The sequence below is a fragment of the Sinocyclocheilus grahami genome, unplaced genomic scaffold, assembly GCF_001515645.1.
Source record: "Sinocyclocheilus grahami isolate Dianchi unplaced genomic scaffold, SAMN03320097.WGS_v1.1 scaffold88.1, whole genome shotgun sequence".
NCBI lineage: Eukaryota > Metazoa > Chordata > Actinopteri > Cypriniformes > Cyprinidae > Sinocyclocheilus > Sinocyclocheilus grahami.
The window spans coordinates 1,004,501-1,017,738 of record NW_015505267.1 but is presented as its reverse complement, the minus strand read 5'-3'; the positions used below and the strand labels follow the sequence as shown (position 1 = coordinate 1,017,738).

At 35.7% G+C, this 13,238-nt stretch overlaps 1 protein-coding gene across 3 annotated transcripts in view; it reads left to right on the top strand.

The window, feature by feature from the left end:
* LOC107587026 (protein bicaudal D homolog 1-like) overlaps positions 1 to 13,238 on the top strand; it is a 48,544-nt gene that overhangs the window by 31,915 nt on the left and 3,391 nt on the right. For all 3 annotated transcript variants that reach the window (XM_016274629.1, XM_016274628.1, XM_016274630.1), the window contains exons 3-7: positions 3,447 to 3,599; positions 4,745 to 5,218; positions 7,935 to 9,044; positions 9,138 to 9,289; positions 9,965 to 10,175. In XM_016274629.1, the coding sequence (XP_016130115.1) occupies positions 3,447 to 3,599; positions 4,745 to 5,218; positions 7,935 to 9,044; positions 9,138 to 9,289; positions 9,965 to 10,175 (2,100 nt within the window). The remainder of the gene's footprint in view (positions 1 to 3,446; positions 3,600 to 4,744; positions 5,219 to 7,934; positions 9,045 to 9,137; positions 9,290 to 9,964; positions 10,176 to 13,238) is intronic.

Below are 13,238 nucleotides of genomic sequence, written 5' to 3'. Positions count from 1 at the left end.
AAAAATATATATATATATATATATATATATATATATATTTATATATATATATATATATTAAGATATTAAGCAATAAATCATTGAATAGACATTATAAAAGTGGCTTTAGAAGTTTAGATATTTAGATTTTTTTATGCGTACTCTTGATAAATGTAGTTTGGCAAAGTAGTTGATCATAATCTGGACGCATTTCATCTGTAGAAGAACATTAGCTGCAGGTTTTCCCGCATTGTTTTATTTTTGTCTTCATTTAATTCATTTAAAAGACAAATCCTATTCCAAGTAATTGATATAAATCTGTTGGTTGTAATTTTGATTTTTTTTTTTTTTAAACATATGCAGGGCTATTATAGGTAACTCAAATTAAAACCATTAACAAAACATTTTTTGTTACTTGAAATAAAATAAATGTTAACTGAAATAAATTTAAAAAAATATATATATATAAACCTTACACTTATTTATTTTCATCTAGTTGGCAAGGAAACATTTCTCAGTTTAATTTAGTTTAACTTGATGTACTAAAATAACTAAAACTAAAACTGAAAGAAAATTCATAAAAACTATATAAACATATTAGACACAGACATAATAATAATAATAATAATAATAATAATAATAATAAACAAAAAACACAACAAAATTACTAAAGCTTTATAATTAAAATGAAAACAGAAAATATACAAATAAAAACTATGATATAACACTGAGCATATCATGTGTGCCATACATTTTAGACCAGTAAAATGTGTTCATAACTGCTATTTCACAAGATGTTTGAGAGTTGTTTATTTCTTGAAGTTGTGGCAGTGTAAGGAAGATCCGCCACCGTTACAAAGTATTTTAACATTTTATCACTGTTAAAATATTTTTACCTATCCCAATTAACGTACAGATAAAGTATGAGTAAGCATAGACTGACTTCCCAAAATCTCTGTGGCACTTTCAGAATAGCTCCAATGTTGTGAGATTGGGGTGGGTTTACTTGTTTGTTGACCAATGGAATAGGGGGCAGGCACGAAAGGGTGGTTTAGAAGTCATTATTATACCATTTGATGCCACTAGTTTAATTCTGGCCTATGTTTACTTCGTGTGTGCAACACTTCAATCTTATAACCAGCATTACTGTAGTGGATTTTGGCATGGCACATACTGCTTGTTTGCTACAGTACTGTAGGCTACTGCACTGCTCCTGACCCCTAAGTGTGTGAAGCCCATGATTACAACTGCTACAATAGAGCTGTACTGGGACGTAATTGGTCAGTAATCCCCTGGAGTTCATGCCCAGCTCATTTGAACTGGTACAGCAGCGCTTGGAATATGCAATGAGACATCACATCCTCTGGGAGAGCTCCTGTATTGTGTACAGTAATCAATATCTCAGCTCAGGGGAAGGTCATCTGCCAGGGTGTGCAAAATATCTTCTGCCATGAGTGTTTGATCCTCTAATTCCAGTTATGGAGGATTTGTTGGCGACAGCTTTACTTCAATTTGGATTGATTTTTGTTGCAGCTTCAGTGAACATCTATACGCTTTTTTTTAATAGACATTAGGATATCAAATTAAATGTGACTTTTATTATATGTTTTTTTTTTCAGGGTTGGTAATTTATTTATTTATTTATTTTTAAAAGAAGTCTCATGTTCACCAAGGCTGCATTTATTTGCTCAAAAACACTGTAAAAACAGTAATATTATTACAGTTTAAAATAGCTGTTTTCTATTTCATTATATTTTATGTGATGTCAAAGCTGAATTTCCAGCATCATTGCTCTCAGTCATGGTCTGATGGTTAGAGAGTCGGACTTGTAACTCAAAGGTCGTGGGATTGAATCTCAGTACCGGCAGGGATTGTAAATGGGGGAGTGAATGACAAGTGCTCTCTTCCATAAAAGTATTAATTTATTTCAGAAAATAAAAACATTCTGACCCCAAACTTTTGAGTGGTAGTGTAAATTATAAGTAAGACTAAATAAGAGATGAGATGATTAAAAAATGCTGTGCACTTCATGCCTGTCCTACTGCCTAATCAGCATCTAGGTTTCTCCTAAGGCTGGCTTCGTTCCCATGTCTGTTCCACACCTTTGACTCTTCATCAGCATTTCTGCCCATTTGTGTAACAGTGGCGGGGGGTTTCTCTCTCAGCAATTGTGATTTTCCAGCTATCTGTTCTTGAAGAATGGTTTAAAGCAGGGTTGTAACTACCATAGACATTGAGGGGGACAACAATTCCATGGCCAATCTGCCCCCCACCCAATATTTGAAATTCTTGCACTGATCTGCTGCACTTCATTACGCAGCGCTCTGGTTTTTAAGATGACAAAAAGCATTAAAAGTTACATTTTCAGCCTGGTCTGCCTCAGCACTCTAACAGTGCTCGTCAATGTCAAAATAATTAATGTGGCCAATCAAATCAAAGTAGGTGGGGTTTGCTGTTCACAGAAGCAGAGCGCGAATTCCAGCGCAAAGCATCAGTTTAATGTTGAAAGAAAGCTAGGTAAGATGGAATCTGCAAATCATTTAATATTAGTAAACTGTTTTATGAAATGTAGAAATGTTTTACATTCGCCCCATGGTTACGGCCTTGGTTTAAAGTATTCCGAAACTTACTACACTGTGAATGCTGCCACAAACAGTTGTACAAGGCATTGTGATTGAAGATCAGGGTAGAAAGTCATAAATTGGTACCTTTTGGCCTCTGATTGTGACTCACTGTCATTGAGATTTATACAACTTTTTGTCATCTTGCTTGTAACATTCTGTTTCAGCTGTTAAAGAAGCCTTTGTTTCGGTTTTCCCATATAGGTTGAACTGTGAGGAAGAAAAGTGCTGACTTGAGGGTTTCCTCTGACGGAAAGCAATTTGTTACCCAGCATTCATGTCAGCTCAAGTGTTGACATGCTCAGTATCATCTTAGACTCTGACTCACAGAAATATAAAGCTATTGTATGTAAGACTAATTGATTTTTATAGATTCCTTACAAAGATTCACCATGACATACTCGCACATAACACCAATATAATGAGAAACAGGAGGCTCTTAATAGATATGTTTGGTTTACTGCTGCTTATATTCTTCATTTTATTTTATTTTATTTGTATTTTATTTACCAACATTATAATGACAATAAGGAGTCCCTCAATAGATATACTGTATAGGGGTTACTGCTGCTAGTTTTATTTAAATGCATTTAATTTAATTTGATTATTTAATTTAATTAATTAAAAAAAAATTGTTGGTGTGTGTGTTTAACAACATACTGCTTTCTTCGTCTCTTTGGAGAAGACAAACCCCTCAAACTACTGTATGCTGTCCAGAACATCAATATTGTTTTTCCCTTTTTAACAAGCTGATTTTATGAATTATTCTTTCTTCTGACATGGGGTAATGCTTAAACAACCAAGTGACTAATTTTTTTCTGTTGACCTTCCCTTTCTCTCGGTCAGAATAATGAGATGTTAGAGCTACAAAGGAACAGGATGAGAGAGGAAATCAGAGAGTATAAGTTCAGAGAGACCAGACTGCTGCAGGACTACACTGAACTGGAGGAGGAGAACATTACTCTACAGAAACTAGTGTCAACACTCAAACAGAATCAGGTATACACACACACACACACACATACACACACTAACTGTGAAACACAGTGTCATACTATGCGATCAAAACCCTCTACAGAGTAGAATTCCATGCGGTCACTTAATGTAAATTTAGTGCCTCTGTGTTTTTTACAGGGGGCATACATTTTGACAGTTTTTCATTAGGTTTCATGCACCAAATTTTATGTTTAGTGTAGTTTTATGCCCCAATTTTCCACCCTCAGAATTAGGTTTTCCTTCTGTACCTTCAAGCTTATCAAGCTTATCCCAGTAGGACACATTCCTGGATTAAAGGGATTGTTCACCCAAATTTCTAAATCACCCCATGATTTACTCACCCTCAAGCCGTCCTAGGTGTACATTTTTAAATATAACTCCAATTGTATTCGTCTGAAAGAAGAAAGTCATATAACTTAGGATGTCTTGAGGGTGAGTAAATCATGGGGTAATTTTCATTTTTGGGTGAAATATCCCTTTAAAATCCTTGATAATCCTGGATCAACATTCCTGTTAACCAATCATATTCGAGGGCTTAACGTTGGGGTTCAGGGGTTTTAACATTTTCATAAACCTATGATTTTAGTAGAAGGTAAGAGTTGGGACTATGATTTGATGGGATGGGATTTTCACTTAGGAACATGTCCTACTTGAATCATTTAATTCGTACCTTTAAGATTATGCCATATGTTAATATATATTATATGGCAAACATTTACCTGAAACGAGTGGCAGTATGTCACTATGCAATCTATTTATTATTTATTCTGCAACTTGCTTGGGGCCTTTATACTCATTTTACTTGAAAATAAGTTATCTAATCATAGCTGAGGTCATATGGCATAATCTTAAAAGTGTGTTGTATTCACATACACATACACAATAATAATAATAACACACACACACACACATATATATATAGATATAGATAGATAGATAGATAGATAGATAGATAGATAGAAATGCAATTAATATATATATATATATACAGTATATATATATATATATATATATATATATATTAATTGCATATATGTCTATATCAGTATATAGACTTAGATATACAATAATAATTGCATATACACACAATAATATGTGTCCACAAATATGCCTGTTCACATTCTCTTTCAACTCTTTAAAATGTACAGGTGGAATATGAGGGTCTAAAGCATGAAATCAAAGTGCTTGAGGAAGAGACAGTGCTACTCAACAGCCAGCTGGAAGATGCTTTGCATTTGAAAGACATTTCTGAAGGCCAGTTAGAAGAGGCGTTGGATGCTCTGAAGAGTGAGAGAGAGCAGAAGAACAATCTGAGAAAGGAGCTGGTCCATCATCTCCTGACGGACAGTGTGTATGGAGCCAGCACCCACCTGGCCATCTCTGCCGAGGAGGGTTTGAAGTTTGCAGAGGAGGCAGCAACCAACGGCATGTCTGCATCTGGGTCTAACCCCAACAATGATGACCGTAACCGCTGTAATGAGTGCAATGGGCATGGACCAAAGGTGAACGGAGAATATAACCAACCTGGAGGCAGGAAGGGAGAGGTGCTGCACCCAGTGTCTGATCTCTTCAGTGAACTCCACCTGTCTGAGATACAGAAACTCAAACAACAGCTCCTACAGGTTAGTCACATTTATCTACCATATTGATTTGTTTTATATTATTTAGTTTTAGTTATTTTCAAACTTTACATTAAACTAAATGGAAATGAGAAATGTTGCCTTGGCAACAACCTAAAATATAATAAATTTACTTTTTCACATTTTTATTTTATTTCATGTTTATTTTATTTTTAAAATAACAAATATAATTTGGTGGTTTTATGTTTTTTCAACCGTTTTTGCTCAGATACTCATAGTCCCATAAATCACTGAGGGATGTTTGGGAGGAAAACAGCTGTTATCCAGTGCATTAATGGGCAACTATTGACTCTTTTCATTAGAGTTTGAATGCATCTACTGCTACTTTATAAGCAAACATAGATGCCTTAAACCCTTTAAAGGACATTAACCATTATATATATTGCTTTATTGCATTTAAATGTTCAGTTATTTTTGTTATAAGAAAAAAGTTATTAAACCTGTTATACTGTATTATGAGAGCACTTTTTAAAACTAAATTTCAGTATCGTGATAATACCGTATACCGTGATAAAAGCATTAGCAATTAATCGCAACATGAAAATTTGATACCGGCATATCCCTAATATCCAGTCAATCTTAACGGACATTAAAGGTTGCCTTTATTGACACATTTTCATGCCCTTGACACTTCTGCATATCACTGGAAAATACTTTAGGTAGAAAGTTTACAGTGTAAATTTGAGTGAAGGAAAGTTCATTGCCGTAAGTGCAATAGTCTATTTTGTCCTTTGGGAGGCTACTGTCAGGTTGATTACCATTATGAGTGAGTGCTTTGTGCCTGTCTCTGTAAAAGCAGGACACAGTAATGTATTTGTATGTGCGTGTAAAATCTGCCAGTGCAGACACGGAAACATAGAGAGCATCAGCTGCTTAAAGGAGCATCACACAGCACATCAGACAAAACATTATGACACAATAATTGCAGTGAATGTAGCTTGGTGTCATTGTTGACTCACTGGTACATGTAAAAAAAAAAAGAAAGAAAGATATAGATAGCTTTGGCTTTATCCTTTTAACAGTTAAGGGAATTTGTCGGTTGCATTCCTATGGTTACATCTTTTATAGCTGTCTAAAGTAATAATATGTTTCAGTCCCTTTCAATATAAAAGTAATTTAATAAGACCAAAGATTGCCCGTTTAATATAACCAAAATGAATTATACCTTGTGTAACACCATCTACATCAGAGCCCGTGGCAAATCCCCGAAGGACTGGCCGAGATAAGGCTGTTCTCATCGGGTACATGAGTGCTGAACGGTCGCTGTCAGCCTGGAGCTCACTTCTCCGAAAACATCTAAACAAATTGTCAAATAAGCACTATCTTTATATATAAATCACATATTTGAAGTCTAAACAACTACATTCTTGGCTAAAAATATCTTAAAACTCAGTGAAAATCTCTTTAAAATTCTGTGACACAATAACAGTAATAATATTGTCAAATTATAGTGGGTGTGCTCTTCCACCATTGACGCTCACGGAGACAAATGCTGCCAGTATAGATCCGACATCAAGTGGAGTGATACAAACGGTAAAACAGTTAAGAGTGCTGATACTACTGGAATATCGCACTGCTGGAAAAGGCTCTCAGCCAATCAGATTCGAGAACCAGAATGAACTGTTGTATATATATATATAGAGAGAGAGAGAGAGATAGAAATGTAAATATAAAAATACACTTAAAATATCTGATATAAAATAATTAATAAAAAAAGTGAAACATGTTAATAATTTATTAAAATGTCTATATGTATCTATAATGAGACATTAAAAACACTATAGCCATTTGGTCATGTATAATGAAAAAAAAAGCTATGTTACCACACATAAATTTATCCACAGTTTAAACAGATCAATTTCATGAAAAGTATTATATAACATGTTTGCATCCAGTGGTCTCCTCTGGGGAATGTGGCTGTAGTAATGTTTTCTCTAGCTGTGTGGGATTGCCATCAAATACATAGCCAAGAACCTGTTTTTTGAGCATTCTATTGCACGTAGTTGCTGTAATATTTGTTTCTGTTTAGATGTGTATTAAATCACTGCATGGTTATAATTGATTGTTTCCTCACCCTTCAAGCTACTGTAATTGCCTGGCATTTATTCAGAAAAAAAGTGTTTCCCTATCCACCTCTGTTTACTTTTTAAATGTATTTCCTTTTGTCCTTTTTGGCTCATCTCCAGTAAGGAATCTATAGGGTTTCGCTATCTCAGCCTCAGGCGTTAGATGGCTGACACTTCTACTACAATGAGTGATCAGAAAGCAATTAAGCAGCACTTGAGCTCAATGACAGCTCTGCAGTTATGCAAAATTTGTGATAAGCAAGCTAACACACCTAGCTATCACAGCTGTCTATAGAGTGGAATATTCCATGTTTTCTAGCAAAAGTATTGTAGGTAAGGCTTAATGAACTTTCATTTCTTAACTATTTCTATTTAATACTTGTTTTCAGGATTCTTTGATGAATAGAATGTTCAAAAGAACATATTTCATTTGAAATGTGAAATTGTTTGTAACATAAATGTATTTACTGTCACTTTTTATCAATTTAATGTGTCCTTTATGAATAAAAGTAATAATTTCTTTAAACAATGTACTGACCCCAGTTGTGTAAATGAATGGCAAGGCTAACGTATAGTTTTTTTAAGACCTTCTTGGTTTTTGCTAACAAACTTTGTATCATCTTGTTCACTAGGTTGAGCGAGAGAAGGCGGTTGTACTTACCAACCTGCAGGAGTCTCAAACTCAACTGCAGCACACACAGGCCGCTTTAACTGAGCAGCACAGGCGTGTTCACCGCCTTACGGAGCGCTTCAACTCTATGAAGCGCCTCTACAGCGACAAGGAGTTTGACACAGAGGAATCCGAGAAGAGCGTCGGGCCCATTAACGGTTGCTGCGATTATGAGGCAGACATCAATGGAATGGAGCTTCTGGAGTGCAAATACAGAGTTGCCGTGACTGAAGTCATTGACTTGAAGGCAGAGCTTAAGGCTTTGAAGGAAAACTATAACCAGTCCGTGGAGAACCAATCAGAAGAGAGCAACCACAGCGAAGGGAAGGTCCAGGCTCTCGAAGAACAAGTGAAATGGTTGGAGAAAGCCTGGCGCGAGGACCGCGAGCGGGTTAGCAGTCTGGAAGCGGAGCTCCGGTGTGCTTCTGTTATGGCTAGCGAAAGTAACAGCATGCTGAACACAGCTCAAGACGAGCTGGTTACATTTAGCGAGGAACTCGCTCAGCTCTACCACCATGTCTGCTTGTGCAACAACGAAACTCCGAACCGTGTCATGCTGGACTACTACCGTCAGAGCCGGGTCACACGTAGCGGCAGTCTCAAAGGCCCAGAGGACCCAAGAGCCCTGCTTTCACCACGTTTAGCTCACCGAATCGCGGCTGCTAACTCCTCAGACGTGTCCAAGAGACCTCAAGACTCTCTGTCGAAGGAACCCCTTGGAGAAGGAACTAAAGGGGAAGGAGGAAGCCCCAACAAAACACTGTTTGGTTCACTAATCAATGGTTCATCTCTCTCACCCTCCCCAGTGCCAGAAACCGGTGATCTCCGCCGCGAACCCATGAACGTCTATAACCTCAACGCCATCATCCGTGACCAGATCAAACACCTGCAGAAAGCTGTGGACCGCTCGCTCCAGCTGTCCAGGCAGAGGGCTGCGGCACGAGAGTTGGCACCCATCCTCGATAAGGACAAAGAGGTTTGCTTGGAGGAGATCCTAAAACTCAAATCCCTCTTGAGCACCAAAAGAGAGCAGATTGCTACATTGCGTCTTGTCCTGAAAGCCAACAAACAGGTAAGAGGGCCAAGTTTATGTCTTATGTTGTGTTTGGTTTCAAATAAAAGCATATATAACAGAGCTTTGTATGTTTTTAATATTTGTTTCTAGACTGCCGAGGTGGCCCTTGCAAACCTGAAGAGTAAATATGAAAATGAGAAGTCTATGGTGATGGAAACAATGATGAAGCTTAGAAATGAACTAAGGGCCCTCAAAGAAGATGCAGCCACCTTTTCCTCAATGAGGGCAATGTTTGCCACAAGGTGTATTTCTCGGCCCTTAACTGCATTTAATATTATTGAGGACATCCAAACTGGAATAGTTTCTTTTTTAAATACACATTCATGATTGGTTAAAAATGTTTCATCAAAATGTAATTGCTTGCTCCACCTCTGAAACTATTTACTTTTCGGCTGATCTCAACTAGGTTGTAAATAGTGTTAGTTAATAGCTAAAGGAACCATTTAGTTAGTGTTTTCATAACAATGAAACATTAGCAGAACTTTCTTTAAACATTTTTTTTTTTAGCTGGAAACACGACTTACATCATTTAAAAAAATTGAAGTTTTAAATTAGTAAAGATTTATCAAAAGGTGTTTTAATGACTTCATGTATTTTTAAATGTGGCATAGATGGAATACAATAATTTAATTAAATACAATAATTATTAATTAATTACAATAATATTTGTAAAACTACTACTAACAAAATTCATAATATGAATCTTACTACACAATACATTTTTGACTGAAAAGAACTGATGTTTTAGAGCCATTTGTTCAAGAATCCAATGATTTAAGATGGACACATTCAAGTTCTTCGTTATATTTTTTTAAGCTGAATATAATTTTTTACACTGAAATACATTGTGGTAGTAAAATATGTTGTAATTTTGTTTAATCACGTAATATCGAGGTTCTCTCCCCCTCTTTGTCCAGATTCGATGAGTACGTAACTCAGCTGGATGAGATGCAGAGGCAGCTGGTTGCCGCAGAAGATGAAAAGAAGACTCTGAACTCCCTCCTGCAAATGGCCATTCACCAGAAACTGGCCCTCACCCAGCGCCTGGAGGACCTGGAGTTTGACCATGAGCAGTCGCACTGTGGCCGTGGAGGGAAAGTGCTAAAAATTAAGAGCAGCCCTCAAAAAGTAAGTCATCGAACTGCACTCACTGCTCCCCCTAGCCCCACTGAATCGGTTTCAAAACCCCCTTTCTGTCTATTCCAAAACAATATGGTTGCATCAGCCAGTAGCTCTCCTTCACTGGATGTCCCTGCTCCATCCTCCTCCTCCTGGACCTCCTCAGCCCAGCCGTTTTTCCTTGGCCAGACGCAGTGGAAACTGGGCACTCAAACATTAGTTTTAGACCCAGAGATGCTAAGTATTGAGTTTTGTCATGTTGTTCATAGCGGAGACTCTGATGCTCGTGTTCCCAGATCTGCTCCTACTTCCCCCTACCGTTCTCCTGTCCTGGGCGTTCGGCAACCATTGCCACTTTCCGTGAGATCTCGCATGCACTCCAATGTGACTCAGTTTACACCTTCAGCTGCTTCAAGAACTTCTCTAATCCAGCCTGGGACTCCCAGAATCCCTAGTAGTGACCCTCAGTAGGTGACATGGTATAAGGACAGACTGGTTTCCTTCTGATATGACTGATTGGAGCATATGATTCATCTTCAGTGTCATGTGGTGATCCTTCAGAAATCATTCTGATGTGCTGATTTGCTGCCCAAGAAACATTTCTCATTATTATCAATGTTGAAAACAATTGTGTTGCTTAACATTTTTGTGGAAACACTACAAACATGATACACTACCATTCAAAAGTTTGGGGTAAGTAAGATTTTTTTTAAAAAGAAAAGAAAAGAAATAAAATGAATACTTTTATTCAGCAAGGACGCATTAAATGTATAATGTTACAAAACAAATTTCAAATAAATACGGTTCTTTCAAACTTTGTATTCATCAAAGAATCCTGAAAAAAATGTATCACAGGGTTCACAAAAAATATTAAGCAGCAGTTTTTATAATGATAATATTAAGAAATGTTTCCTAAGCACCAAATCAGCAACTGATTTCTTTCAAAAACATAAAAAAATTTGTAATTATTCCAAACTTTTCATTATTTCAAACACATGGCTTTGTGAGATAGTACATATTAAAAGAATATTGTCTGGATATAAAAATAAGATTAAATAAAAAAAATAAAAAAATTGCACTATGCTTGATGTCCTTTTTTGTTGCCTGGGTAAGAAAACTGTTTTTTTTGGCAAGCACAATTATTGGACATCTGACATAACTACAGCTCCATCCACTGGCAACATTGTGAACTGAACAATTGAACAGTTACTTTGGCCTTTTTGTAGTCATCAATTCTTGTGAGTCTTTCAAAGTGCTGTATGCTGAAATCATGAGTAGTAGCTTATGTATAATTACAAGAAACTTATTTTTACTGCTTTGCTTGCAAACAGAAAATGCTTAGTTGATCTCAATGCACCCTGTATAGAGCAGAGCTATTCATGGACACAGCATAAGTGCAGTGCAGGATCTGCCATATGCAAATACAGGGACGTGTTCTTTGCACATGCTGCCTGCTGCCCAGCTACTGAATTTCAATGAGCTGTAGAGTACAGAGCCACATTAAATGTGCCATTCATTATATCATGAATCATTCTATGGAACGGGTGCCTGTCCAGTTTGATAAGGACATTTTTAAAGTAAATTTCTGAATGTTTTTAAACATTCTTTTAGGCACATAATGTGTTTAAGTTTTAATCAGTTGTCTTGTTCCATCTCAAATTAAATGTATGACTTTTAGTGCATTTTAACAGGGTTAATATACAGTGGGTAACAGGATTGACAGTTTTACCATATGGCATTTTAATAGGACATTTTAAGGCCTTTGCTTATGGTCATGAACATGCAAGATGCTTATTAGATCATTTAATGTTAATATATCTATATTATTATATAGAATGTATTTTCTGTAATATATTTTTATTTAATTTTTTTCTTAAATTATCATTTTTTTCTTTTTTTATGCAAAATAGTGGTAACTGTTTGAAAATGTAAGATAGTCCCCTGCTGACAAACATAAAAGAGCATAAGATAAAGTAATAAAATGAATTGTCAGGAAGAGTTTCTGAAAAGATGATGCTATTATGATAACATTTATTTATTTATTTAAATAAATAAATGATTGGACAAGAAGAGTTCACTTTATTTTCACATTAAGGATTTTTATTATTTATTTGTGTATTTATTTAACTCAACTAAAATCTATTGTTTTGTTCAACTAAAACAGTGATAAAGAAATGCTACTTTTTATTTACATATTGTATATTTTTTTATCAAAATGTAAGTATTTGTTAATATAGTAAGGAGAATGCCAAAAAAGGCATTCTTGAGACAAAATAAAAGAAAAAAATAATATAACAGGAAATTCGCAAAAAAAATTAACAACAAATAACAGATGACAGCTTTTACTGTGTCTCATAGTATTTTGTTACACATGTATATAAAGTGTATATTATACTGTATAAGTATAATGTGTACAGTATGTATTTAATTCTTGAGACAAAATAAAAGAAAAAAATAATATAACAGGAAATTAGCAAAAAAAATTAACAACAAATAACAGATGACAGCTTTTACTGTGTCTCATAGTATTTTGTTACACATGTATATAAAGTGTATATTATACTGTATAAGTATAATGTGTACAGTATGTATTTAAAAATGGCACTCGTTTTGTAGAAATACTTTCACCTTTAAGGAGCTGTGGGCCAAAAAGCATTTGACAAGGTCAGCAGTTGAAGGTTGTACAGAACATCAGAACATTGTGTTAGCATTGCTCATGCAAGACTGACAGAGATGCAGTTCATGCAGATCTGATGGTAGACAGTGGTTACATTTACATGTATAGACAAGCCTCTGAATTTTTTTCCCTAGGAGTGATCCGAGATTTCAGGTCTAGTTTAGCTTTGTAATACTGCTGTTTCCTGTGCCTTGCTTAAAGACATGTTATGTATATGATGGGACTCAGTTGATAGTGTTTGGAAATCATGGAATTCTACTTTAGTGTAATGGAAACCAGTCTGATCCGCTTCACCGGTGTCACCAAGACCCAACATTATAGAATGCAATAGCACTTGACCATTTTATTCCCACTAAATTTAAGGAAAGTTTAACAAAATGTAATAACATTTCATA